The following is a 25634-nucleotide window of genomic DNA, read 5'->3' on the forward strand; positions in this document are numbered from 1 at the left end:
CTTTGCAGAACATCATATTCACTGTGTAGGTCCTGTAGATGGGTACATACACAGAGTCACCGCGCACAAACGCTGCTTTATTTGTGCGGTATCTAAGGAAAAAGGGATTCATGGGTCGCTCTGCAGCAGCACCTGTTTTCACACTCGGCTCGCTGTGCCGGGGTGATTCATACATTTCTCTCTGGGGAAGTGGGCGGAAAACGGGTGCACATTGTTCTATGAAAACTCCAAGTCTCGTTTTTTTCCCCCTCAAGTCATTTAAAACGTGCTGTGGAAAGAATTGATTCCATTTGGCTCATCAACAAGGATGCTCTGGCGCCACGCAGCTGTTTTGCAGAACAGTGGTCCTCAAACACACCACGGCTGCATAGCTGCTTTGTCTGAAGTCATTTGGACGACACGGAAGGTTTGGGAATGGGTGGAGGGGGGTCCTCTCCCTCCACACATGACCTGATGTATGCAGGTCCTTTTAGACCAGCCAAGTGGCTTCTACATCCCCGAGCTTAACAGCATAGTTATCCAACAGCAAGACACAGATGAGGCAGCCATTGTATCAGGAGGCCGTGGAAAATCCAGCAGTAGCAAACACTGTAGCTCTAGCCCAGATTTGTCCCTCTGAAAAAGCTAACAATTAAGGAGTAGGATCGGGCTCCTGGGGTGACCACAGTGCAGCTAGAGTGTTAGTGCCGGGCGCCCGTGTGCACACACAAAGGACAGCTGGCTGGCGGCCTGCCCGGCTCTGGGCCGCTCGTTCCCCACACCTCATCTCCTTCAGCCCTCGCACGTCCTCAAGGAGCTTCCTCTCTCTGCTCCACAAGCAGCGCTGAGAGGTGCACGCTAGCCCACACCACGGCGGACGGCGCGAGAAGCAGAGTCCACCCCAGGCTGGGTCCAGGCACCGGACTTCGGGCAGACAGGAGGACCTCGGGCTGCAAACCTCACGTGGAGTGAGAGGCAGCTGCTGACCCGAGACTCCCTCGCTGAGCTGTCCTTGGGGCAGAGTCCTGTCGGGGCTGGAGGGTGGGACTCGCTTGGCAGAAGGATGATGCTCTCGGCACTTACCAGTTGCTATTTCCCCACAGAAATGACAGTGTTTTAATTTACTGAGGACTCAGCTTTTCTAAAGAATCCCTGGTTATTCAGATGTTTACATGAGTAAGGCTGGGGTTGGCTTCCTTCTTCTGGGGTGAGGTTGTCAAGGAAAAGGGGATGTTTTGAAGCACTGGATTTGAGATAAAACGTGTGGCTCTGAGGCTCCAGGCACTTCAGCAAGTCTCATGGACTCTCTTTTCTCTGAATAAAACAGCAAAAATTCCTACATTTAAAAATTAACCACATGCATGCGTGCAGGGGTGTGTGTGGGTCATTATCTTACTTCTAAGGTAATGTGAGAATCCAATGAGTTAGCGTGTGTACAAATAAGAATGTACTTAAAATATTAAAATTAAAAGTTTAACATTTAATTAACCTATTAAAATTGTACAGGAAAAGGCCTCTAACCTCTGTGGATTAGCAAAGGCATGGGAAGAATTCCCTTTACAAAGATCTCCTCCAAAAAATCAGAAACAGGACTAATACATGCTATTGTGGGGGGGAGGAAGACCTAAATAATAAGAATTAGCTGTGACAACCCAAAATGTCTCTGGACATTAACCCATGTCCCGGGGGGGCAGACCCGGCCCCGGGGAGAGGTCCTATTGAAGCCACAGGACCTGAAGTCTGCACGGTACCCTCTGACAGGTGCCCGTGGGTGTGGCACGCCAAGAACCACTATAAAGGGGCTTGAACGCTGTTGAGACTGCGTCTCCCATCAGACTCTGGAGAACAGAGGAGGAGCGTCCTCGCGAGATCTGGACGTGCTCTCTCCCCCGGAGCGCTTTCATTTGTGATTTTGTCGGCCGACCTCCACACAGGGCTGTCCCCTGCGACCCTGGGAGACAGGCTGTCTTACCATCACGCTGTGACCGAGGGAACGCACGGAGGGACTGGGTTTTTTGCCTAAGGAGGGTCTAGATCAGGTTGGAAATGTTCTTCCTGGCCTTTCACAGTGCTTCCACCTCCTCCACATCATTCGCGTGCTGTCTGTAGAGAAGGCCCCACACAGGAAGACCCCACTGGGGCCAGTTTTAATCTGAATTCTGACAGTGGCATGCCCTTCGGTTATTTCCTCGGTAAATAATTTACTGATTACTTTTGTTTCTTGGAATCAAGTTGCTTCAGTTCTTATTACTTTCTTTTGGCTCTTTAAGTCCATTTTAAAAGGCTTGTTGCAATTCTATAGACTCATTTGCTCCTGGGGCATCTCCTGGGGGTGTGGGGACCTGGAAACAGGGAGCCTCTTCTGTACATGAGGCTGTGGATGCATTCCCCAGACCAGGATGGGTCTTGGTTTTCTTGTTTGCAAAATGTGATTTACAAGTGAGAATATGTCCTTCCTGGATCAGAAATTCTCTGAGAAGGGGAAATATCATAGGAAATCCCTTATAGCTGGAATCTAAAAAGGAATACTACAGTTAAATTTACTCACAAAACAGAGACTCACAGACTTACAGAACAAACTTACGGCTGCCAAGGGAAAGCGTGGGTGGAAGGGAGAGGCAGGGAGCGCTGGGTGGACATGGACACTGCTGCATATAAAGTGGATAGCCAACACGGACCCACTGTGCTAGCATGGGAACTCTGCTCAGTGTCATGTGGCGGCTGGATGGGAGGGGAGTTTGGGGGAGAGGGGATACATGTGTATGTAAGAGTGGGTCCCTTTGCTGTCCACCTGAAACTATCATAACATTGTTAATCGGCTATGCATGCGTGCATTGCTAAGTCGCTTCAATCGTGCTGACTCTATGTGACCCTATGGACTGTAGCCTGCCAGGCTCCTCTGTCCATGGAGCGTCTCCATGCAAGAGTCCTGGACTGGGTTGCCATGCCCTCAGTTCAGTTCAGTTCAGTCGTTCAGTCGTGTCTGACTCTTTGCGACCCCATGAACCGCAGCACGCCAGGCCTCCCTGTCCATCACCAACTCCCGGAGTTTACCCAAACTCATGCCCATTGGGTTGGTGATGCCATCCAACCACCTCATCCTCTGTCGTCCCCTTCTCCTCCTGCCCTCAATCTTTCCCAGCATCAGGGAATACATGCCATGCCATACCCCAGGGCATCTTCCTGACCCAGGGATTGAACCCGTGTGTCTTAAGTCTCCTGCATTGGCAGGCGGGATTCTTTATCATTATAGACATCTAGTAGGGTATACTCCAATACAAAAGAAAAGGTTAAAAAAATTCTTTGAATTTGTTCTTATCTATACTGATCTATCTATCTATGTGCTTTTTGAGGGGGTGGGGAAGGACTTCCCCCCAGTCAGTTATTTCCTTAACTTGTGTTGTATGATGAATGAACCCACTTGCCAAACATGTGAATAAAGGCCGTGACTGACATGCATGCAAGGAGGCATCAAGTAGCAATTCGACAGTCTCAGCCATCAGCAGCCTTAGCTATGGAGATGGCGCTCTCGCTCTGACACACGGGATCCAGACGCTCGGCTCTGCCAGCATCAGTGTGGACAGGAACTGCGCATTTACGCCCGCTTTCTCTCGTTCTAACGCAGACTGAAGGTGTTCCTGGACCTTCGAAGGACTAGGGTTCAGGCAGCCGAAGGCACAAGCATCTCACCCGCTGGTGAGGACAGGCGTCCTTTCAGCTGAGACCCAACTGGATGCTGTCTTCTGTCCCTCCCCCAAGTCGTGTCAAGCGCTAAGACTGGACAGGATAAGCCACCACTGTCCTAGGAAGAAGATTCCAGCTCCGCTGACAACTGGAGTGTTTTTATCAGCCAGTTCCACTGGGAAGACTGTTCAGTGAGATATCTGATTTCTGTTTTTCAAAGAAGTCAAATATCTCCCCACCAAACCCTTTTTGCAATGGACACTCCCTGAAGGCAAGATAAAACAAGCTCTCGGGTGTACTAGCTACTGGAAGGACAATTAAGTATCAGTGTTGTGCAAGTGAGGAGGGCAGTCATTGGGAGAACGTCGTCCCACCCTCGAGATGCCTTAGCCGCCCGGTGGGCACTGCTCGGGCAGCGTGGGTGAGGGAGATCCCGGAGTCTGGGAATCTAGATCAGCGAGGCTCTTCTGCAGCCCCAGAGCGGAAGAGACACCCCGCTGAGTAAGAGCTCTGGTCGGAAGTACTGACAATGAGATCTCGACGAGTCTTTACTAAATGCAAAAACAGGCAACGGACATCCCTGCTCCGAGAACTACCATGGGTCCAGAAATGCACAGTTGAGTCACTGACCCACACGGCTATTGAAGAACGGAGCAGCTCGTCCCCGTGGCGAGCATACAGCAGGTTCCATACCAAATTCTGAAAATAAAATCCGCTGAACCAGAACAATGACTTTCCATAACAGGCATTGTGCATGCTCCAGACAATGGGAAATTTAGACACATAAACAGAAGATAAACAACAGAAGCTTCCAAAAGGAAACACCTGCTATTTTTAAAATGGAACAAGATACTAATGATTATTTCACATGAAGCTTTTAAAATAATTCAGGCTTCACTATAGTGACCACAAAATGAGATTTAAAGCACTGTAGAAAAATATAGGAGTAGCGATATCTATAGTTAATGGGGAATTTTCTGTCTTTTCAGGTTCTCTCTCTCTTGGCAGAAGGAGAAAACATGTTTATAGGCAAAAAAGGTTATTTGTCTTTCAGAAATAACACATAAAAATAATTGGAATATACACATAGATACTATTTAATAACAGTAAAATGTCTCTAAATTTGAAACAGTAGCAAAACACTGATGATTTTGACTAAAGAATAACATGAGACAAACTCCAGAAAAGTGAAACTGTGTGAATGATACTTCTACTTCTACATTCCTGATTTGTCAAAGACTTAGGAGATGCTACAATAGCTCACAAATCACACAAAGAAAAAAAAAAGGGTCAATGTGGTTTTCAGAGACAGAAACTTTCTTTCTTTCTTTCTTTTTTTAACAAAAAAGTTTATTGAAAGGTTTGGGGAAGGTTTTTCTCTTGGTGTCTGACCCCGTCCCCATGAAAGGGCCTTATAGAGATCCACTTCCAGGGTGGTCCATCAGACCCCGAGGGTCTGAAATCAATGGTATTATTGTCAACACCATCTTGAAATATCTAATGGAACATGTTCCTTTTATGCTTTAAGTTTCTGTGCAATATACAAGGACACTTGAAAAATCAGGAGCAGGGGAGTTTAGCATTCCTATTTTCAAAAAAGCAAAAGCAGGAGAAAGGGGCGACAGAGGCCGAGATGGTTGGCGGGCATCGCCGACTCAACGGACGTGAGTTTGAGCAAGCTCCGGGAGACACTGAAGGGCAGGGAAGCCTGGCGTGCTGCAGCCCAAGGGGTCACAAAGAGCCGGGCGCGACTGAGGGACTGACCAGCAACAGCAGAAAGCAGAAGGTGAGGGGCTTCCCCCAGCTCCTCCCAGCAGCACTGTCATCCTGGCCGAGCCCACAGGCTCCTCTCCCACGGGTGAGCCAGCTCCCTGCTGGTTTATTCCAGGAAGCCCTGTTGACGCAAAGCCAACAGAATATAGAGATCAGTGGGGCAGTGTGAGGTGGAAACGGGAATGACAGAGAATTCCAGGAACTGCCCGCGTCGGAGAACCCAGGCAGAAGAGTTCAAGCCTAGCCTTATCTCGCAGGGCCGTGACACCGCCCGAGGAAACTTGCCCGAGAACAGGAAATGTCAATGCTCAAAGGAGAAGCGTGTCCAGGACGCTTGATGCTTTTGCAAATATTTATTTATTCTTGTTCAAAGTGCTCAGGAAGAGCTGGACTAGGTTTTTGATATAAAAATGTGACAAATGTAGAAAGTTATTAACACATTCTAATGAAGTTTCAGCACATTAAAAATACACCCAGGGCTTTATTTTAAGTTCTAAGATAAGATTAGATGCTATAAATAACTGAAATCCCACGTTGAATATGTGAAGACGGGCTTTCAGTGATAGTAAATGCTAGTCTCCTGGAAACATACACAGAAAAGATGTACTATTTAATAAACATAGACTGAAAGTAAAAGTGCTAGTCGCTCAGTCATGTCCAACTCTTTGAGACCCCACGGACTGGACCTGATGGGATTCTCCAGGCAAGAATCCTGGAGTACACTGCCATTGCCTTCTCCGGGCGACCTTCTTGATCCAGAGATCAAACCCAGGTCTCCTGCATGGCAGGAAGACTTTTTACTGTCTGAATAGAGAATATATAACATTAAAATACATAAATACACGTACGCATGAGTATGCACACATAATGATGGACACATTTCAGAAATCTGAGGTTATTTCCTGCAACATGTGTGTCAATTCTAAGAAGAATTATTTTACTCTAGGACCTCTCACCACTTCGGCGACTGTCAGGAAAGGATGCAGAATGACAGTCCAGGGTCCCTCATCCCTCAGAAACGCCAGTTTCAAAGGACTCGTCTATTCATCTTTCCCATGAACAGGCCATTTCCATGACTCATCTTCCCTTCCAAGATAACTGACATTTTTGAAGGGCACTCTCTTTGTTAAATTTTATTTTCTTCTACTAAAGAAGTCTTTTTAAATCTTCTGGAATTAAGGAGTTCACGTTCATCCACAAAGTTCTTTTTGTTTACTTCCTCAGTCTGATTATTCTACTCGAGGGCCTGCAGATGGCTGCAAGTCCTTCTTCATCAATGCTATCCTCAAAATAAAGTCCTAAAAATACCAGTGGCAATTAACATTTAGACATCTCATTTTTGGCTAATAGCCGTTTCATGGAATGTCTGTGTTTGAATTAGATCAGTATTAAACAAGTAAAGAGAGATGAAAAAAGAGGACCCTCATTTTAGATCAGAAACTAGCTGCACCTTTCAAGATGCCTCAAGAATTAAATTCTGAGTTGAGGTTAAAAAATCAATTGCACAAACGGAAGACCAATAATCACAAGACAAAAAACAAGCAGCAACACACCAAAAAACTTCCTGAAAGAAACAACCGGAGTTTTGGGTAGAAATACACTGCTCGTGAGCCAACGCAGTAATGTGAGGCGGCTGCACGACAGAGCTCCCAGACCCACAGCACCCAGCCCAGGGAGGGCGGTCATGCAGCTGCTAGAGAGCGAGGTGCAAACCCGGAGGCCAGGATCCCCGGAGGGAAGCAAGACACTCGGAAGAAGGGGATTCGGGTCTGGGGTCAGGAGGTCGGGTGCAGGTAACACAGCAGAAGACACTTCAGTATGAGAAAGGTTGGGAGAGCATGCTCTTTCCTGAGTTCCGCTGAGATCCATGGATTCAGAGGACAGGGAGCTGGGGTGGGGGCCAGCCGAAGGACGAGGGAAGAGACAGCGCACTGGGGTGCCAGGAGCTTCGAGGTTGGATGCTAGAGGCAGTGCGGGGGCACCTGGGGTTGCGTGTGCTTGTGGGGTGGGGTGGGAAGGCAGGGTTCCTGTTCAGGAAGCCGGCATGTGACAAAGCCAAGCCTCTCCGACGGCGACAGCGTCACAGCGCATGCTGCAGCGGGGGCCACCTTCCGGGTGCCGCGATGGCCACGCCACTCCCCCGCACCGTCTGTCAGGAGCGCTGGAATGTGCTCTTATCCGCGGTATTACATCTAGGGGTCTAACTGTACCCAGGCCAGCAGGGTCCTGTGGGGCCTTCCTGCGACACCTCACCACCCCAGCCTCCCCTGCAGCTGCTCTCTGAAGATAACATGTTGATAATAGTACCCAGATAACAGTATCTGATGCACATTTCCTGAGCTGTGTTACAGATGCTGAAACCCCCACCAGACGGAAGAAACTAATTACTCGAGGACCGGGAGCCCCCAGACCCGCTGGTGCCTAAGCACTGGTAACGCTAACCCCTGCGACACCACCCTGCCACCTCACCCTCCACCAGAGACTGGGACGCGCGCTGATCACACACCCTCTGATCCCACTCCGTCACCTGGCCTTAAAAGCGCTCTGCGGAAGCCCTTCGGGGACTTGGGGGTTTTCTGGGCACGAGTCACCCGTTCTCCTTGCTCCTCTGCTCCAAACTGTGACTTTTTGGTTTGTTTAGCCTCACCGTTCATTGGGAACACGAACTGCATTTGGTAAAGTAACAATGCCCGAAGCTCACCTAAAGCTATTGATGTAGCTGTCTTGTAACCAAACGCATCCAGCTTTCCTGGATTTCAAATGAAACATCCTAATGCTGTTATTTAGTCCTGGTTGTCTCTAGTTGACTGGGACTTTAAAAAAAGTGACTATTCAAATACAGTACTACTGCACGCATTTGACTTTATTCTACAACTTGCAGAGGTGAATTCTGTGTCTTCGGGATGTTCTTTAGTTCTTTTCCATACAACACTTGAGGAGAACAGGCTGGTGTCATCCCCAGGCACCTCTTGATTTCAAGATATACTCTTCAAAGGCAAGAGAAACACCGGCCGGCGGAGAAATTCTTTCTAAGAGAGACGTGGCGCTGACAGGTGGACGGGAGGACATCTCCTCGGGGCTCAGCTGTGCTCCCTCCACGTCTCATCCGCGGCGCGTCTTACACTGAGCTTCTTCTAAGTGAAGCTGTGGAATCAATCTCATTGTCTGGAAATTTTAAGTGGGATTTGACGTTAAGCGAGAATCTCAAAGGGAAACTGTGGTTTTGAAGACAAGTTGAATTTTTTCAGCTCAACTTTTAGGAGTTGGATTGTTTTCTCTGCAGTAACGGGATAGAATAGAATGAATCTTCCGAAGTCTCAGATGTATTCCCCAGTCCTTCCTGCGTAAGAAGTCGGGGGTGGGGGGAAGATTTTCAATGTACTGCCCCAACACTTCTATCATTCTATGATGAGAAATGCAAATATTTGTAAAGCATCAGGTGTTAAGTGATGAGGAATTTCCCCCAGGTTTCCGAGTGAGGAAGCCACCTTCCCAGTTTCAGCTTCTGCTTCAATCGCCCAGCCTCTACCCAGCCCGCCCCCACTCTTCCCTCCAGCTTGTAACGCTGTGGCTTCGCGCTGGGGGCTCTCACAGTGAAACCCGCTCAGGATTTGTGAATCTCGCCCTCCGCACCTGCCGAGGTGTGACACCGGCCCCTTCTCTAAGCTGGCCGAAAAGAGTAGAAAGTTAAAAGCCACACAAACAAAAGAAAACTGCTTCGCAGTTAGTCACGGGATTCTGTTCATTCTGTTCCAAATCACTGCAAACTCATCAGTCCTCAAAGCCAGGGTCTTTCACTGAATCTCAGAGACACTAGTCCTGTTGGCGGGTGCTGAATACGGGTGCAAGGCATGCAGCTGACCTTGACATCAGGGTTCTTTAGAGATGTATCTTCACAAGGCTTAAAAAAGGCCACTGTCACTAACTGGAGTGGATTATCTCAAAAAAACATGTGCGCTAACGACTATATGCTAGCACTTTAATTTTTATTATGGAGACACCAACTTCACTATAAAATTCATTGTCCTATTTTTTTATTTTTTTGATTTAGAACAGACTTTAAGTCCAAAGAACAGTTATAGGCCTTACAAAGAAAACATTTTAATAAAAAACATGGTGACAATGCAGCTGAGAACTTACTAGGCCGAAGATGTTATTTATCCAGAATTAATTATTCCATTTCATTTTGGTTTGCTTTTTTGTTTGTTTTTGGTACCAAATCTTTAGGAATTATCTAACCGTGCTTTGAATATAAAAACATCTGTTCCTATGACGGGATTTCAATGCCATCCATACAGGGCTCATATTGGGTTTCTGGAAGGTCTATTTCTGCTTCAATTCTTCTCGAATTTAAACTTCGAGGCTGGACACAGAGAGGAAGGAGACAGGCGTATTTTGATCTTTCTAATCAGGGGGGAAATGCGCCCCTTTGAAGGCCTGCCCTGTACTTCCCGTGTGAGTCAGACATCTGACAACTTGAACGACTTGGCTGTCTACGCCACAATGGGCTCGTTCGGGTGGGACATCAGAGGGCTCGGAATTGCAGGCCTTCAGGCTCCCGGGTTGGACAATTTCTTAAGAAAATCCTGCCATGTCTAAGGTGTTTAAAAACAAATGTGTATCGACCTGTTTAAATATTAAGTTTACATTCACACCAGTGATGTATGCAGCGTCTTTGCCACCGGCTCTTAGGGATACAGGTAGTCTCTCTGATTCAAGGAGAAAACCAGGCAGAGAAAAGATGACCGTCGCCCCGACCCAGAGTGAGAAAATTTATGCCTGTGCCAGCTGGATTGGTCATTTCTACCATCTTCCTCTGGTTATCACTTATAACCGCTGGGGGAAAATAAGAAGAGTAATTTCAAGCATTTGCAGACAGGCCATAGCTTTCTGTCTCAGGTGCAGGAGGGCTTGGACGCGGCGCGCTCAGCCTCTGGTCCCCACCGCCCCGAGGAGCTGGATGTGGGTGCTTTTTCCACGTGCAGACTCGAGGGCTTCAGACCGTCTCTTCCTGCCGCGTGACGGAGGACAAAGTCGGAGGACGTTTCCATTTCCAGGCGGCATTTAGAAAGCATGTCACGGCTGGTAAGAATTTCGCTCGGGGTCGGTTTAGAAAGCCTGCAAATGTTTACTAAGGACGGACTGGAGGTGAATGAAAGAAAACAAAGGTCTTTGAAGACTGGCATTCCTGATCTAAGAGAAAAGCGAGACGCTTCAGTGCTTTACTTGTCAAAACATTCCATCAGGGTAGGAGACCAGGGCGCCCGAAGGCGGAGCTTGAGGCTGGCTCAGAAGCAGAGGACAGCGTTCCTTCTCTTCCCCTAGCTTGTCAGGTCTCTTGGGGTCTGTGTGGGGCTTTCAACCAAAACTCAAAACAGCATCACTAGCGTTAACTGACCTCTGAACCCACAGACACGTTTCCCTGGGAGCCATGAAAGGAAGCCCAGGTCCCCAGAAGCGTCAACTTGAAACTGGAACCCAGTTAATCCCTTTCTCACCATCCCCGGTGGCGGTGGGGGGTGTGGGCCGCCGGCCTCCCCGAGGTTTTGCTCACTGAGGCCACCGTCCTGAATCCACGTGCCCCTTCCCCACGTGCATGACCAGTCGGCTGGCCTGCAGTCTTCACTTCTGTCCTTCTGCATAAACCATACTTTCCCCAACATCCCAGCTTTCCATAAAAACATTGAACCCCAGTTTATGGTCAAAGGGTTCAGAGGACAGGGACCCGCAAAGGTTAAAAAATGTCATTTTCTCTCTCAAGTTCATTCTCTCTTCTGCCTGAACTCTGAGAATGAATGTGCTATGCTTATTTCGTTTGGATGGAAATTCAGAAAGAGTGATCTTCCCCTGGTATTTAGAGAGAGCTAGACACTTCACGCAAGATATGAATGTTTGCAGCGCTAGGTAAGCATCTTTCTTTAGCAACACCTACAGACCAGGGTGTAGTATGACTTTTTCATTATGAAGGAATTTGGTGGAGGCTGCCAGAGCGGGGTGTGTGTGTGTGTGTGTGTGTGTGTGTGTGTGTGTGTGTGTGGTTTCTCCAGAAGAGGGAGAACTGGGTAAACAAAATATGAAAACATTTAGATTCTCTCTCTGCACTCAGACAGTGAGCGGCCCATGTGCCAGCGCGCCATTGTTAATCACGGATAACGGTGCTACCGTAAATATGTCCTCTGCGGACTCCACTTTTTAATCAGATGTTAACATCTGCTCCGCTGTCACCGTAAGCAGCTGTGTCATGGACAACTGCTGTTGCAGTTGGTAAATGCTGGGCAACCATCATGACTAATTTTCACCAAGGGTTTTCTTGATTCCCATTATTTAACAATGCATTCTACTGGTACGCAACATAGGAATCCAGGGTAAACCTTGTCATGCTTCCTCAGGGACATGACGGTTTCAATGATCATGGAACTAATTTTTTTCTGTAAGTGCTGACTTTCAGTCATCAGCGTCTGTCTAAAATGATGTTCTCTGAGTCCATGTAGTAAGGAAGTATTACAATTTTGTCTTTTTTAAGATTATAATAATGTATTCTTCCTTTCAGATAGGCTCCAAACTGGATGTTTATCTAACAAACTGTGACTCATGTTAGAATGGTCCTTTGAAATTAAATATTTACCACATTGGGGCGGGGTGCGGGGGAGGAAGCCAGGGGTCCTGGAATTGCTTGTCTGTTTTCCAGCTGCACAATTAAATCGCTTCTACAGCACAGGGTTGAAAGTCCTAATTTAAGAAAATGCTTACTTAACTTTGCTGGAAAAGACTCTGACACTAGGAATGATTGAAGGCAAAAAGGAGAAGGGGACGACAGAGGATGAGATGGTTGGATGGCATCACCGACTCAATGGACATGAGTTTGAGCAAGCTCTGGGGGTTGGTGATGGACAGGGAGGCCTGGCGTGCTGCAGTCCACGGGGTCTCAAAGGGTCAGACACGACTGAGCGACTGAACAACAATCTCACTGGAAAGACGGCAAGAGTGACGTTATGGTCGGAAGCTGTGGGGGCTTGACCACCGAGGTGTCCTGAACCAGACAAGCGGACAAGGAGCTTTCCCAAGGGGAGGGTCTTGATCGGAGCTCAAGCTGGCAAAGCAAACCCCCTAAGAGGCCTGGGGTTAGGGGGAAGATGAGGGAGAAACCGATGGGGAAACTACTCTCCACTGACTGACGCCACATTCTGCGCGCCACCTTCGCCAACGTGCCGACACTGGGGTCTCTCTTTCAACAAAACCCTTCTTTCTGTAAAGATGTAAGCTTAGCAGTTTACAAGTCTTGGTCTGACTTTCACAAAACCCTGATTACATTTCAGATTTAATATCCAGAGTATTTTACCTCTTCACCAACAGTTTACCGTGTATTTCCTCCTCTCTCCACCTTGACACTCACAGTTGTCATCTTGATAGTACCCAGTGGCCATAGGGGACTATTCGGTTTGAATGTTGATTAACCAACATGGAATAAAAATCTAAAATCTAGTTTGTCCATCTCACTAACCACATTTCAAGGGCTCAAACAGCCATGGTGGATGGGGCAGGTAGAGGACACGTCCCTCTTGGCAGGAAATTCTTTCCGAGAGAACAAGGCTGGAGTATCAGGCAAAGCTTAGGGGTAAGAACTGCTCTATTTGCATCCTTGGTGCCTAGATGGGGTGACAGATGTGCAAGTGATATTCACTGAATGAATAACTTCATGTGGCAGCCGACTTTGGCTGTGCATCACCGACCGCCTATGTGCGGGGTCACGTTCCCCGGCGTCTCTTTTTTAAAAGTTGATTGTTTTGGCTGCGCTGGGTCTCCACTGCCGCCCGCAGTCTTTCTCTGGTTGCAGAGCACGGGCTCTAGGCTACTCGGGCTTCAGGAGTTGTGGCCCCCAGGCTCTAGAGCAGAGGCTCAGTAGTTGGGGTGCATGGGCTCAACCGTCCCAGGGCAAGGGGATCCTCCCGGAGCAGGGATGGAACCCGTGTCTCCTGCATTGGCAGGCGGATTCTTTAACACTGGGCCACCAGGGAAGCCCCTCCTGGCACCGCTGTTGACTAGAAACGGCCCCCGTTGACTGGCTCACCAGAGTATGCGCCGCACCTGCCTCCCCTAGGAGCTCGGTGACTTGAGCAAGTTGTAAGTCAAGCAGCTCCTCCAAGCAGGTCTCCAGGACGGCTCTCGCCTTACTCGGCCCACGATGCTGCCCCGCTCCCTCGGACGTCCCCCACCACGGATCTCACCTCCCGCTCTGTGAGGCTCACGCTGGCTCCCACGGTGCCCGTTAAGGACACCAGGCACGCCCCGGCCTTGGGGTCACCCCTGCTGCTCCAGGGCCCCGCCCCCGCTCACGGAAGCACCGCCTTCTTCCAGACACGCGCCTTGTGCGCAGATGATGCAAAATGCAGATTATGAGGGTTGCAAGAATGTAAAATTCCATTATTAAAAGGAGGCAAGGTTCTTAACCGTGGCAGATATGAAAGAAAGCGTCCTGTTAGAAGCACACCACTGGTGTGCGAAGCACACCTCAGGCGGGCATCGTCCAGATCCGCTGCGGGGCTGCCTTTCCTGCAGAGAGGAGTCAAGGAACTGAGCTGGCTGCAGCCACCGCGGCGTCCAGCTAGCCGGAACCACCGCCTTTCCAGACAGGCACTAAAAATAAGCCCATGATGTCGAAAGTAGGTGAGAGCTATGTGCAGACGAAGGTTACACAAGCCCAGAAGCCAGGCGGGCTTCTGCAATTTCTGAATCATTCTTTGCCCTTTCTGGGCTGTGCGTGCAGCGGACCCGGGGGTGCCTTCTGTCAGGCCCGTGGGGCAGACCGTTGAGCAGAGCCTGCCCGGAGCGGCTGCAGCGGCTGTGGAAGGCGCCGGCCGCCACAGCATGCTGTGCGTGTTCCACACGAGCAGGGGTCATGCGCAGCTGAGACGGGTGGCCATGCGCGGGGGAGACCCACCCCAGTGGCGGGCCACACACCGTCTGTATATACAGCTCGAAGATCTATGCGCTGAGCACCTCCCCATGGCTCCACAGGGACCGACCAGTTTTCAAGTTTACATTGAGCTGTGTCACAGAACACAGTTCCACTTTTCTCCATCTCCCAGTTATACACGTTTCAGGGTGCTGAGCAGCGACATGCAACAGGAGAGACCGCCTGTCAGCGAGGCCACAGCTCACCTGGGAGAGGACACGGCCATGATCACCGTGGTTCAGAGCCGCTCGGCCAGGGGTCTCAGGCACCACCCACCCGGGCCTCCGAGAGGGCCCGCGTTTCCGCACCCCATCCATCCGCCGCCACCCACCTCCGAGAGCGTTCTGTTCACAGTGCTTCCGCTCTCACTCCCTTCCTCTCTGCTTTCTTTCACGTTGATTTATATTGTTGAACTTAAGGAATCTTGTGAGGTTAAGAATTATTTGCTCATACTTTGACCCAAGTCCAGGGACCCACAGACTGTGGGAAACTCTTGGCTCCTTGAAAAAAATGCAACGGCCAGCTCGTGTCAGCTCTGTCTCTGCTGAAGGGAGTGGGCTGTCAGCTGCACCCTTCCAGGAGCTGGGGCTTCGGTCTCGACGCTCCGGCTTACAGGCCCAGGGAGGGCGACTGTGGGGTGATGACCGCCCGGGGCGGGGAGATGCCGGGCCCCTGGCTCATGCCGGTGGTACAGCCCTGGGACCAGTCGCAGCGCGGCTTCTCCCAATCCCACTGCAGCTTCTGGGGCTGTCCAGCCACCTCGATGATTCCCAACACTGGGGGCTTCATCTGTCTTTGGATTACCGATTTGTGAAACACCCGATTACCTAGGAAAACAGGTGCCTCGCGAAGGTGGATGCCATTCACAAGTTGAAATAACCTATCTTACCTGAGTTTATGGTAAAAAATCAAAGGGCTGAGGGGCTAGGAATCTAAGTAACTGAATAATGATTTATATTGCCCTCGGGTGGCAAAATCTGAGCACTTCACAGCCTTTTCGGTGAGGTAATGTGCACAGGTCAAGGCGTCTCTGTTGGCTGAATCACGGGCCCACCTGCCGTCTCTCCTGTTCCCTGTGCTACGGAGCCTCGAATCGCATGGAGACACTCACTCTGCTTCAACAGGAATTCTGTAACAGAAACTCCCTCTGACGCTTGCAGCTCGACCACCTTCAGCCTCCACCGTGTGTACAGAAAGAAGGAAAAGAAAACGGGAGAAGACAGAACCTGCTACACTGCTGGTGGGGACGTAACTGGTACAGCCACCATGGAAAGCAGTCTGGAGGTTCCTTAAAAATACCAGAATGAGAGCTACCGTCTGATCCAGTAATCCCACTCCGGGGCGTACACCCAGAGAAAAGCATGGTCTGAAGGGATACTTGGACCCCAGGGTTCACTGCAGCAATATTTACAATAGCCAAGTCATGGGAGCAACCTGAACATCCACTGACAGAGGGAAGGATAAGGAAGATGCGGCGCACACATACAATGGGATATTACACAGAACAAAACAATTCCATTTCTAGCACCATGGATGGACCTCGTAAGGATCACAGGCAAGTGTCATGACATCACTGACATGTGGAATCTAAAATATGACACAAACGAACTTATTTAGAACAGAAACAGACACGCAGACACAGAAAACAAGCTTATGGTTACCAAAGGGGAAAGTGGGGGCAGATAAACTTGGAATTGGAAGGAATTTACACACACAGCACTATATATAAGGCAGATAAACACAGGCTGACTCCATAGCACAGGGAGCTATACTCAGTATCTTGTAATAACCGATAATGGAAAAGAATCTGACAAAGAATACACACACACATACACACACATAACTGTACACCCGAATCATTGTAAACCAACTAAGCTTCAATTAAAGAAAAGGACAGAAAAAGATACAGGGGCCAGATACCTGTGGTGTGGCGAGTGTGTGACCGTTAGTGTCTGAGAATTCAGTTATTGCCTTTCTTTGTATATAGCGGGCTTCCCTGTGGCTTAGATGGTAAAGAATCTGCCTTCAATGTGGGAGACCTGGGTTTAACCCTGGGTCGGGAAGATCCCCTGGAGAAGGAAATGACAATCCAAGCCAGTAGTCTTGCCTGGAGAATTCCATGGACAATTGAGCCTGGAGGGCTATAGTCCATGGGGTTGCAAAGAGTCAGACACGACTGAGCGACTAACACTTTGTATATAGTGCCCTGTGGAGTGTTGCTGGATTAGGACTTAACACTTTCTAATTACTCCAATAGTCTTTCCAGTAGTCATGTACAGATATGAGAGTTGGACTATAAAGAAAGCTGAGTGCCAGAATTGATGCTTTTGAACTGTGGTGTTGGAGAAGACTCTTGAGAGTCCCTTGGGAAGCAAGGAGACCAAACCAGTCAATCTTAAAGAAAACCAACCCTAAATAATCTTTGGAAGGACTGATGCTGGAGCTGAAGCTTCAATACTTGGGCCACCTGATATGAACAGCTGACTCACTGGAAAAGACCCTGATGCTGGGAAAGATTGAAGGCAGAAGGAGAAGAGGTCGACAGAGGATGAGATGGTTGGATGGCATCACTGATTCATTGGACAGGAACTTGGGCAGACTCCAGGAGATGGTGAGGGACAGAGAAGCCTGGCATGCCACAGGCCACGGGGTCACGAAGAGTCAGACAGAACTTGGCAACTGAACAACTTAGTAGGGATATTGGACATACAAGCTCTCCAATAACAACAAAGTCTTAAACTCGTTTTTTAAAGTGCTTTACTATTTCGATTCACGAAGCAGCTGAAGAGAGGCCTGAGAACCAGCACTCTTGAGGCAGGAGAGTGACATCCCTTTTCCTCTCTGCCTGCAGGCCTCCCCCCGCCACAGGGTAGCAACAGTCAGAAGGCCTGCAGACGTAGAAGGTCACTGCACTGGGACAGGCACTCGTCCGAGACTCTGAGCGCCCATGTTCTGTTCCGGCCCCAGCTTGGAGCGGGTCTCCGTGCCGGATGTCACTGCACCCTCTGTGAGCTAGGAGGACGAGGCTGGGTCCCTCTGTGGGCCCCCCGGCTCTGACCGGGGAGCCCAGGTCACACAGACAGCTGGCCTCAGCCCCGCCCCCACCTCCCGCCCCAGCTACTGGCTTGCTGGAATGATCCCCGGGCGGGTGGCTCGGTCTGTGAGAAACAACTCTCCCCCGGTGAGGACCCGCCACCCACCCTCCAGCCTGGCTTGATGCGGTAAATGAGGGCTGACTCATCCGGTAACACGAGAACAACGCTGGAGCCAGAATCCAGAGCACATTAGTGCTCTCTGCTTGGAGTCCCGAAGTTATTCAGTAACAGAGTGTTTCTGGTGCTGGCTGTCGCCATGGTGAGGAGCGCAGGAACTGGACCCCATGCCCGTATAAGGCAGGGTGAGCCCGAGGCTCTGGGAGCCAGGCTCTGCGGCGCGGTCGCGGTCGCGGCTGCTCCGGGGGCACGGAGGGGAAGACAGGCGGCGAGGGACCCCAGGGGAGAACGTGGGAAAGAACAGACTCTGCGCCGGCTCTCTGAGCCCAAAGTCCGCCCACGGCTATTTTAGTGGATTCCGTTACTTCTGAAAAATACTATCAGCCCAAAAGGAGGGCAGAAATAGCTCTGCTTTCACCAGAACCCCATCTGGGTAGAGCTGTTAATTGGCAAAGATTTAATACACGTCCACCAGGTTTGTGGAATGGACACAGCGATTCTATGTTCATAGAAGATTTAATAAAGTCTATGTGACTGTCCGAACAACGAATAACTTCAGGAACGCACTGGGCTTACCCAGTAGACAGTGATAAACGGGGTTAGTGATTTTCTTCTCACTGGGTTTTTTCCTGGCTTCTTACTCTCAGTCACTCCCATCACCTTACCGATCAATATTCAATAGCACATGTGAATCAGTCAGGCAGCCTCAGTTAGAACCACCCAGCTTGGATCTGTGTGGCCCAGAAAGTGACTTTATGACTCCAAACATCCCTGCCATCCCGGTATGGGGTGGGGGGTGGATCACTGGCCCTGGTTCTTGAACAAACTACCCAGACAACTGCTGAGTCTCAATTTAATTTGATTTCATTTGATAATGTGTCTGCAGATTAAAGTCAAGCCCATGCTAGGTTACTCATGTTAATGAAATTAACCAGAAGGTGTCACTTTCTGCATTTCTGGCAAGGCGGCGAAAGACTCAAGGTATTTTCTTAATCAGGGATGACAGGAAATAACGCCTGTGCCGTAAACTTACTAAATGAGAAAGACCTGGGGACCTGCAGAAATTCTCTTCTAATGACTTCTTTGAGAAGACCCTTGGTGTCCTTTAATAATCCACTGCTGTGCGGACAGTATTGCGTATGGAAATGATCAGAGGGAACTATCTTTATGGGAGAAAAATGTTCTTGTAAAAGCATCAGTGTTCGCATACTGGTTCTACGTTAGCTAATTGCAAACAGTGAGAAAGAGCAGACCCAGTCCCCTTCTACTTGGCCTGTCTGGGCTCTCTCTGGTGGGTCCCAGGGAGAAGAATGGTCCAGAGCCAGGCTCCCTCCGACACAGGCAGATCTCAGAGACACGTGCGATCTCAGAGCACTGGTTTCTCTTTCCTGTGCCCGTATAAGGCTGAGCGAGCCGAGCTGGGGAGGCCAGAGCCTGCAGTCAGGCCTTCCGCCACTGCTCCGGAAGCATCGCTGGGAAAATCTATAGCCGGGGACCCCAGGGGAATTTAAGTCTCAGGGAACGGCCTCCATATATTTAAAAATACTTCTCCTTGTGAAATGCTGATAAAGCATCCTCAACTAGCAATTCCTTAAGCACCAAGTCCCCACTGAGAGCAGAGGAAGCAACCACAGCAAAAAGTGACGCGATGCACACAGCCCGTGAGACTCGCGGGAGCTTCGATCTCCGGGCAGACCACTCCTCCGCTGTGATCACTGCCACCGAGGTAACGGTCGGCCTCATAAGCCCCCCACATCTATAGAGGGGGGCCCGTCACACCTCTGACCATTTGACTTCTGGGGCGGGGACTCGGGTCTGGAAGGAGGCAGGACCCGACACCCAGCTACAGAGCTGGGTCCCCAGCCAGTCATCTCTCTCTCCTGGTGGGTGAGGGGGGGCGTGGCGACTTAAAACACTGACGCAGGGTTCAACTTGCTGGAGCTCACTGGGAACCCCCGAGGATGGCTATGATTCCCGATTCCAGCAAGGACACGGAGACGCAGGCGAGAAGTCCTGAAGGCCTCTCACTACCTGACACAGGTGAGCCCTGGAGGGAAAGGAATTACCCCAAAGCGTAAGGACTCCAAAGACTTTGTGTCGCAAGACGAAAACCAGTCCCTACACTGCCACACACCAACGAGGGCCTAAACACATGAATATAAACAAACCTTTTAACTTCAATGATGCCTGGACTCAAACGTCAGCTTTAAAAGCAACGCTTGGATGAAACATGTTAAAGTGTCAGGTCCACATTTCAAACTTTGCCAGATGTTCGGATAATTCGGGGCGACCTTTTCTTCTGACTTACCTGTGAAGTGCCTTTACATAAGGGGCGTTCAGGGAAGGTGTGGGATAATTTTAAAAGCCAAAGTGATTCTCAGTGGTTCAATGCCAGCACCCTTTAGTTTAAATAGATACCAGGGTATAAATACAACTAAGTAGTCTCGGTGGTTCAATGCCAATGTCCTCTAGTTTAAATAGATATCAGAGTATAAATGCAATGGTTTTCTTTATGCAATATTTTTACAAAATATATGTTTATATACACTATAAATATTAAACATAATTGCGTTATGTACACATATGCACACATGTGTATTTATGACAATGAGCAAGAGAGAAGATGCTTGAGAAGGTCAACACTTCTCAATTTCTTAAGAAAGTGGTATAAATAGACTCAATTCTGCATTCTATTATTGCTTGCTTCATGGAAATGAACTCACCTGTATTAAATTTCTTACAATTGTATGCAAATGACTTAAGCAGGTGATATACAGTACTTGGGACAAGATGGAAGTAAAACAAAGATAATATTTCTCGCAACATCGTGACTTACCCGCCCTCCTTTCTCGGGGTAGCATTGGCAGCCCCCGCTGCAGTCCCTGCCTCCACAGGGCACGTCCAGTTTCTTCACGCCCTGCAGAAACAAGGCACAAAACACAGAGAACGTTACCTACTGCCCTCCGACCACAGGGCGGGCCACAATACCACCTGCTGACAGTGCTTCCACGTCTAACAACCGTCCAATCAAGACATTCACCCAGTCTTTAAGGAAACAGAATCGGCTTTTAGAGCGGTTTGAGGTTCCTGAGAAATGGCGGTTTCACGCACAGCTCCTTCTGCCTCCTCCTCCCAGCTATCAACATGCCCCTCACCAGATGGGCCGAGTGTTATAGCTGATGAGCCTCCACCGATGAACCACCCCCCAAGTCCACGCCTGACGTCAAGGTCGCCCTTGGGGCTGCACATTCCAGGGTGGATTAGCCTTTTCTCGGTGCCTACTGAGCGCCAGAGGCCAAGCTGGGTCCCGGGGCTCAGAAGTCAAGGAGAACATTCTCCAGGGATCCTGTGTGAAGTGAGCCTCGGATAAGGTGTTAATCGCTTTATTTCCAAGGAGGAACTCCAGGCTCCGTTCTGCCTGGAAAGGTGGGGGTGGGTTCTGGGAGAGGCGTCCGAGGCTGGGGTAGGATGGTGGGGTGACTGCCCGAGGCACTCTGCAGAGCCTCGTGACAAAGCCCAGACGTAATGAATTGCAGGGAGGGGGGTTCTGATCCACAGGCAGAATTTGCAAATACACCTGGTGGGATGACAGGCCCTCCCTTCCAGCACAGGGAACCACCCTCCACGGAGAAGCCCCGCCCTTCCCTTTCCGGAGATGTGCTAACTTGGGGTGCAGAGAGGGCAGGCTGGTGGTGAGGCTTTTCTTAAGTGTTTGCTCAGCTGGGTTGGGGTGACATCATTGAACTTTTTGCCAGTCCCTGAGATGTCCCTCTTTGATGACTGTAGCGATAACGGGTGAATTCTCTGGCTAGACGATTCCAACGAGGAAAAAGGCATTTCTTGCCCTCCGCCTCAGTGTTTCAGGCATGAGAGGGACTTGCAGATTGGACCGTGTCTGAACACGCTCCGTGTCCACAGGACTAAGTGTTTTGAGTCGGAAACGACAACCAGCGTGGCCCCCTTTCTCCCCTCTCTGACCAGCCCAACGTCAGCTCTGTCCCCCTGCAGCCCCATCCCACCCCCGCAGGTGAGTTAGTGTGGCCGGTCCCCGGGGGGCCTCCATCTGGCTCCTCACTCTTGCCCAGGTGGTCTGGAGCCCGCAGAGAGCCGATCCGGCGGGGACCCTGGGTGCAGTGAGCCCTGGTGAGCACGCGGCCAGGCCTAACGGTGCAAGCAGCGGCGCGACCGCAGAAACCGCTCCAGCTCAACAGCATCGCATTTCCCCAGGGCAGCTTCTCCCCTTCCGAGTTAAGTCCCGGTCCCCTGGGGACGCCGTCTGAAGTTCTTCTGTCTGGTTTTTGGGCTAGCACATTGGTCAGCGTTCTCCCGGTTCCCCAGGGTTTGTGGCGAGATGCGGACGGGGCTGCTTGGCCGCCTCGACACCTCCTGCCAGCACAAGCCTCCTGGTCGGTCAGTGCTGGGGGCACATGTGAGCTCTGACTCCACACTGCCTGGCGAGAGCTGACCCTAGACCTCATCAGAGACACAGTGTCCTTTCTGTAGACAGGATACATCCCTTTGCTAAGTACTTTCTATGGAAGGGTGGTGTTGCAGTTTCACATTTTTTGCTTGTTGTTCTTATTCCTTCCCTAATCTAATGTCGGCTGCATCTGTCACTACTTTGAAGAATTGAAAAAAAAAAAAAATCTGAAGATCTCAAACTCTAAAGAAACCAGCACCTCTAAAGTCTTCTGAGACTCTTGGTATCCTCCTGAGCTGACTCAGGCAGAGAGAGCACAAGAGTAAACATGAACGGATAAGAGGCTGCCCAGGTGGTGTTAGTGGTAAAGAACATGCCTTCTAATGCAGGAGACGCGGGTTCCATCCCTGGGTCAGGCATATCTCCTGGAGGAGGACATGGCAACCCACTTCCGTACTCTTGCCTGGGAAATCCCATGGACGGAGGAGCCTGGCAGGCTACAATCCGTAGGGTCGCAATGAATTGGACACAACTGAAGCAATTTAGCTCACACACACAAACATGGATAAAGTCCTTTCACGCCCTCCAAATGTGATTCTAGGTACTTGCCCAGTTTTGTATGGCTTCAGTGTTTAACTACAGTGGGGTTCATTTTTAAACCGCCTGACCCTGGATATTTGGTGTTTACACATCCAGCTGCAGGCCAAGCTGACGGTGTGCGGATTATCCTGAGCACCGACGTGAGGAGCCTGGACGCACTGCGTTGGACTTTGTCCTCTGCATGACCAGGACGCGAATAGGTATGCGGGCGAGGCGACCTCTGCTCACACAATCATGATTCATTTACCAGTTGCTTGGAAAGGGTAGGGGGACGCCTCAGGCTGAAGTGAGAACCATACACTCCTATTCCCCATCGGGGGTTTCACATGTTATTTTTAATTTTGATTTTAAAGCCACTTGCCAAATCCCTGTATATAAATCATGGTCGAAACGACTTTAACGGCTTCAAATAGACCTAACAGACTTTCTGTTCTAGCTCTAGGATATGCACTGGATTTAGTTATAGAAATGCGCTCGTAACCCGCTCAAAATTCAGTGCTTTCTGCTTTGGGAACAAGGCTTGCAGGCCTGAAGACTCCCAGTCTCCATACTTTTCAGCCATGAGCCCCGGGCTCAGGTACCCTGACTCAGGAGGTGGAGGAGACATTGTTGAGAGTAACCCTCCACCTGATAAGCCAATTTCCACCCTGGAAGCGCCAGCTCTTGTTTGTGTGTGTTGTGTGTGTGTCTGTGTGTGTGTCTCTGTGTGTGTTGTGTGTGTATGTCTGTGTATGTCTGTGTCTGTATGTCTGTGTTGTGTGTCTGTGTGTGTCTCTGTGTGTTGTGTATCTGTGTGTCTGTGTGTGTTGTGTATGTCTGTGTGTGTCTGTATGTCTGTATGTGTCTGTGTGTGTGTATGTCTGTGTGTGTTGTGTGTCTGTGTTGTGTGTCTGTCTGTGTGTGTTGTGTGTCTGTGTGTTTGCATGTGTGTGTGTTGTGTGTGTCTCTCTGTGTGTGTGTTCTGTGTCTGTGTGTTTGCATGTGTGTGTGTCTGTGTGAGTTTCCATCAGCATCTCACACATCCCACAGAGGGGCTCTTAAGAATTCCAGCAGCAACAAGAGCCCTAAGTACCACCTTCTGGAATGTCAGATCTCCAGGATGAACAGGAGTATTTACTTCTCTAGGGCAGGGCATGTGCTCTAGATGTTTCTTAGAGGCTGAACAAGTCTCAGGCTGAGCCTTGGCATTCTCTGGAGACGAACTGGGCTCTGGAACATTCTCAAGACACAAATGTCCTCTGGAGGCCCTCAGATGAGTGTGTGAAGGGCTGTATGTGTCTGTGGTCCAGCCCTGGTTGCCTGCCCCCCCCAACAAGAGAACAAAAGCTCAGACCAACCACTGCCCAAGCCACCCCTGATTCCATGATGCAACATAACTTGAAGACACACCAGGGTCCTCTTGTCAGTGCCTTAATAGAGATGACGTGCTTCCTCCCCACCTACACCCACCTCAAGAGTCTGCCCACCACCCTCGCACATGATAAGCTAGCCCTGGTCCAGACCTTCACCTTTGGAGTCTCCAGGACAGCGTGCTCCCACCCATCAGGGCCAAGCTCTCTCTGAAACATCAATCCATTGCTCGTTAGGTTCCCACCTTGGTCCCTGCCGGTCACACGGTGCAGAGCAATCCTCCGGCAGCAGCTCTCCCGGAGCCCCTGCGGGCCACTCAGCATCTCAGGAGGAGATGCGGCTCCAGGGCCTGGAAGCCCCCGTCCTGGACCAGCTGCATCTACCCAGCAGAGCTGGCCAGATGCTCACCCTGGAGTGAACCTCCTGCATCCCAGGGCAGGCAGGAGCTCACAGACCAATGGAACCAATGATGCTGCAAGGACTCCCAACCTTGGAGAATGTCTGAGTCCAATTCTGACATCTCAAAAAGTGCTTTGGGGCTGATGGGTGTGGTTTTGAAAGTGAATTATAAGTTTGGGGAAGTCAGACAGAAGCAGCCTGAACATAAAGAGCCTGGTAAACCAGGAACATCTCTGAATTGCATCTGGAGGAGATGAAAGGCAGGTAATCTCCTTTCGACAATTAATGGGAACAAAACCCATGCTGGCAAGGAAGGAGGGGAGCAGGGAGGACGGACTGGTTGATTGAGGGGAAGCTCAGACACAGCGTCAAAGAGGCAATCCCTCCACGATAGACACACCGCTGCTCCGTCCAGACCCTCGCTACTCCCTCCTGTTGTGTGGATGCAGCATCGGCCTGGCCTGGTGCCGCTCAGGACCGCAGACCCCGCCCCAGGGTTCTAGCAGGGTTTCCAGGTAAGCAGGGATGATGGGCTGCCTCTGAGAAAGGGGGTTTGCTTGGAGACAATGAGACAACTGCAAACCATGGAGACATCTCTTCTGTGGAGCAGAAACTGCCGTTTCCTGCAGGGTCACCAGGGCCCTGCCTAAGGCGGACCCAGGCATGACCATCCTAGACACGTGCCAACCTTCGGCATCTTTTGACCCCTGCCACCTGGGGCGTGCTCAGGGTGGCTCTGAGCAGTCAGGACTCAATTCGAGCTTATAATCAACCACAGGGCCAAAAATTTCAGTTCTCTTTTCCTTAGTCAAAACATCCTTTCGAAACTCTTTTTTTTTTTTTGCTAAATTTCGTGCTGTCCTGAATTGGTAGCCAGCACTGTTGTGCTGATTAGAAATTCAAGGAATTGGAAATGACCTGGATCGCTTAAGAGCCAACTGGCAATGTAAAGGCATAAGATACATTCTCTAGAGACCTTGGATCATATTCTACCCAAACGGAATGTAACAGATGGTTTCCAGGGCAACATGGAGAGCTCTGAACAAGAGATTTCTTAGTGAGCTTTTTACATGGGAATTCTTTTCTTTGGAGCCTTGTCTGAATCTTGGCATCATTACACTGTAGAATGATTTAAAAATACATCTATTTGCATGGGCTTTAGTTCATCCGAGAGATAGCCAGATCATCCCCAGATGCATGGTTGAGATTCCCTGGGAAGCTTTTGTGTCTGAGAGAACAGAAGTCATGGAATGTTCTAAGCAAA

The 25634-nt window shown here is 49.9% G+C and overlaps 1 protein-coding gene across 1 annotated transcript in view; it reads right to left on the minus strand.

The window, feature by feature from the left end:
- COL4A2 (collagen type IV alpha 2 chain) overlaps window positions 1-25634 on the minus strand; it is a 160532-nt gene that overhangs the window by 89993 nt on the left and 44905 nt on the right. Inside the window, exon 4 of the mRNA XM_020913460.2 lies at window positions 20438-20518. Within this exon, the coding sequence (XP_020769119.2) occupies window positions 20438-20518 (81 nt within the window). The remainder of the gene's footprint in view (window positions 1-20437; window positions 20519-25634) is intronic.

This window comes from Odocoileus virginianus, chromosome 8, assembly GCF_023699985.2.
Source record: "Odocoileus virginianus isolate 20LAN1187 ecotype Illinois chromosome 8, Ovbor_1.2, whole genome shotgun sequence".
NCBI classification, from domain to species: domain Eukaryota; kingdom Metazoa; phylum Chordata; class Mammalia; order Artiodactyla; family Cervidae; genus Odocoileus; species Odocoileus virginianus.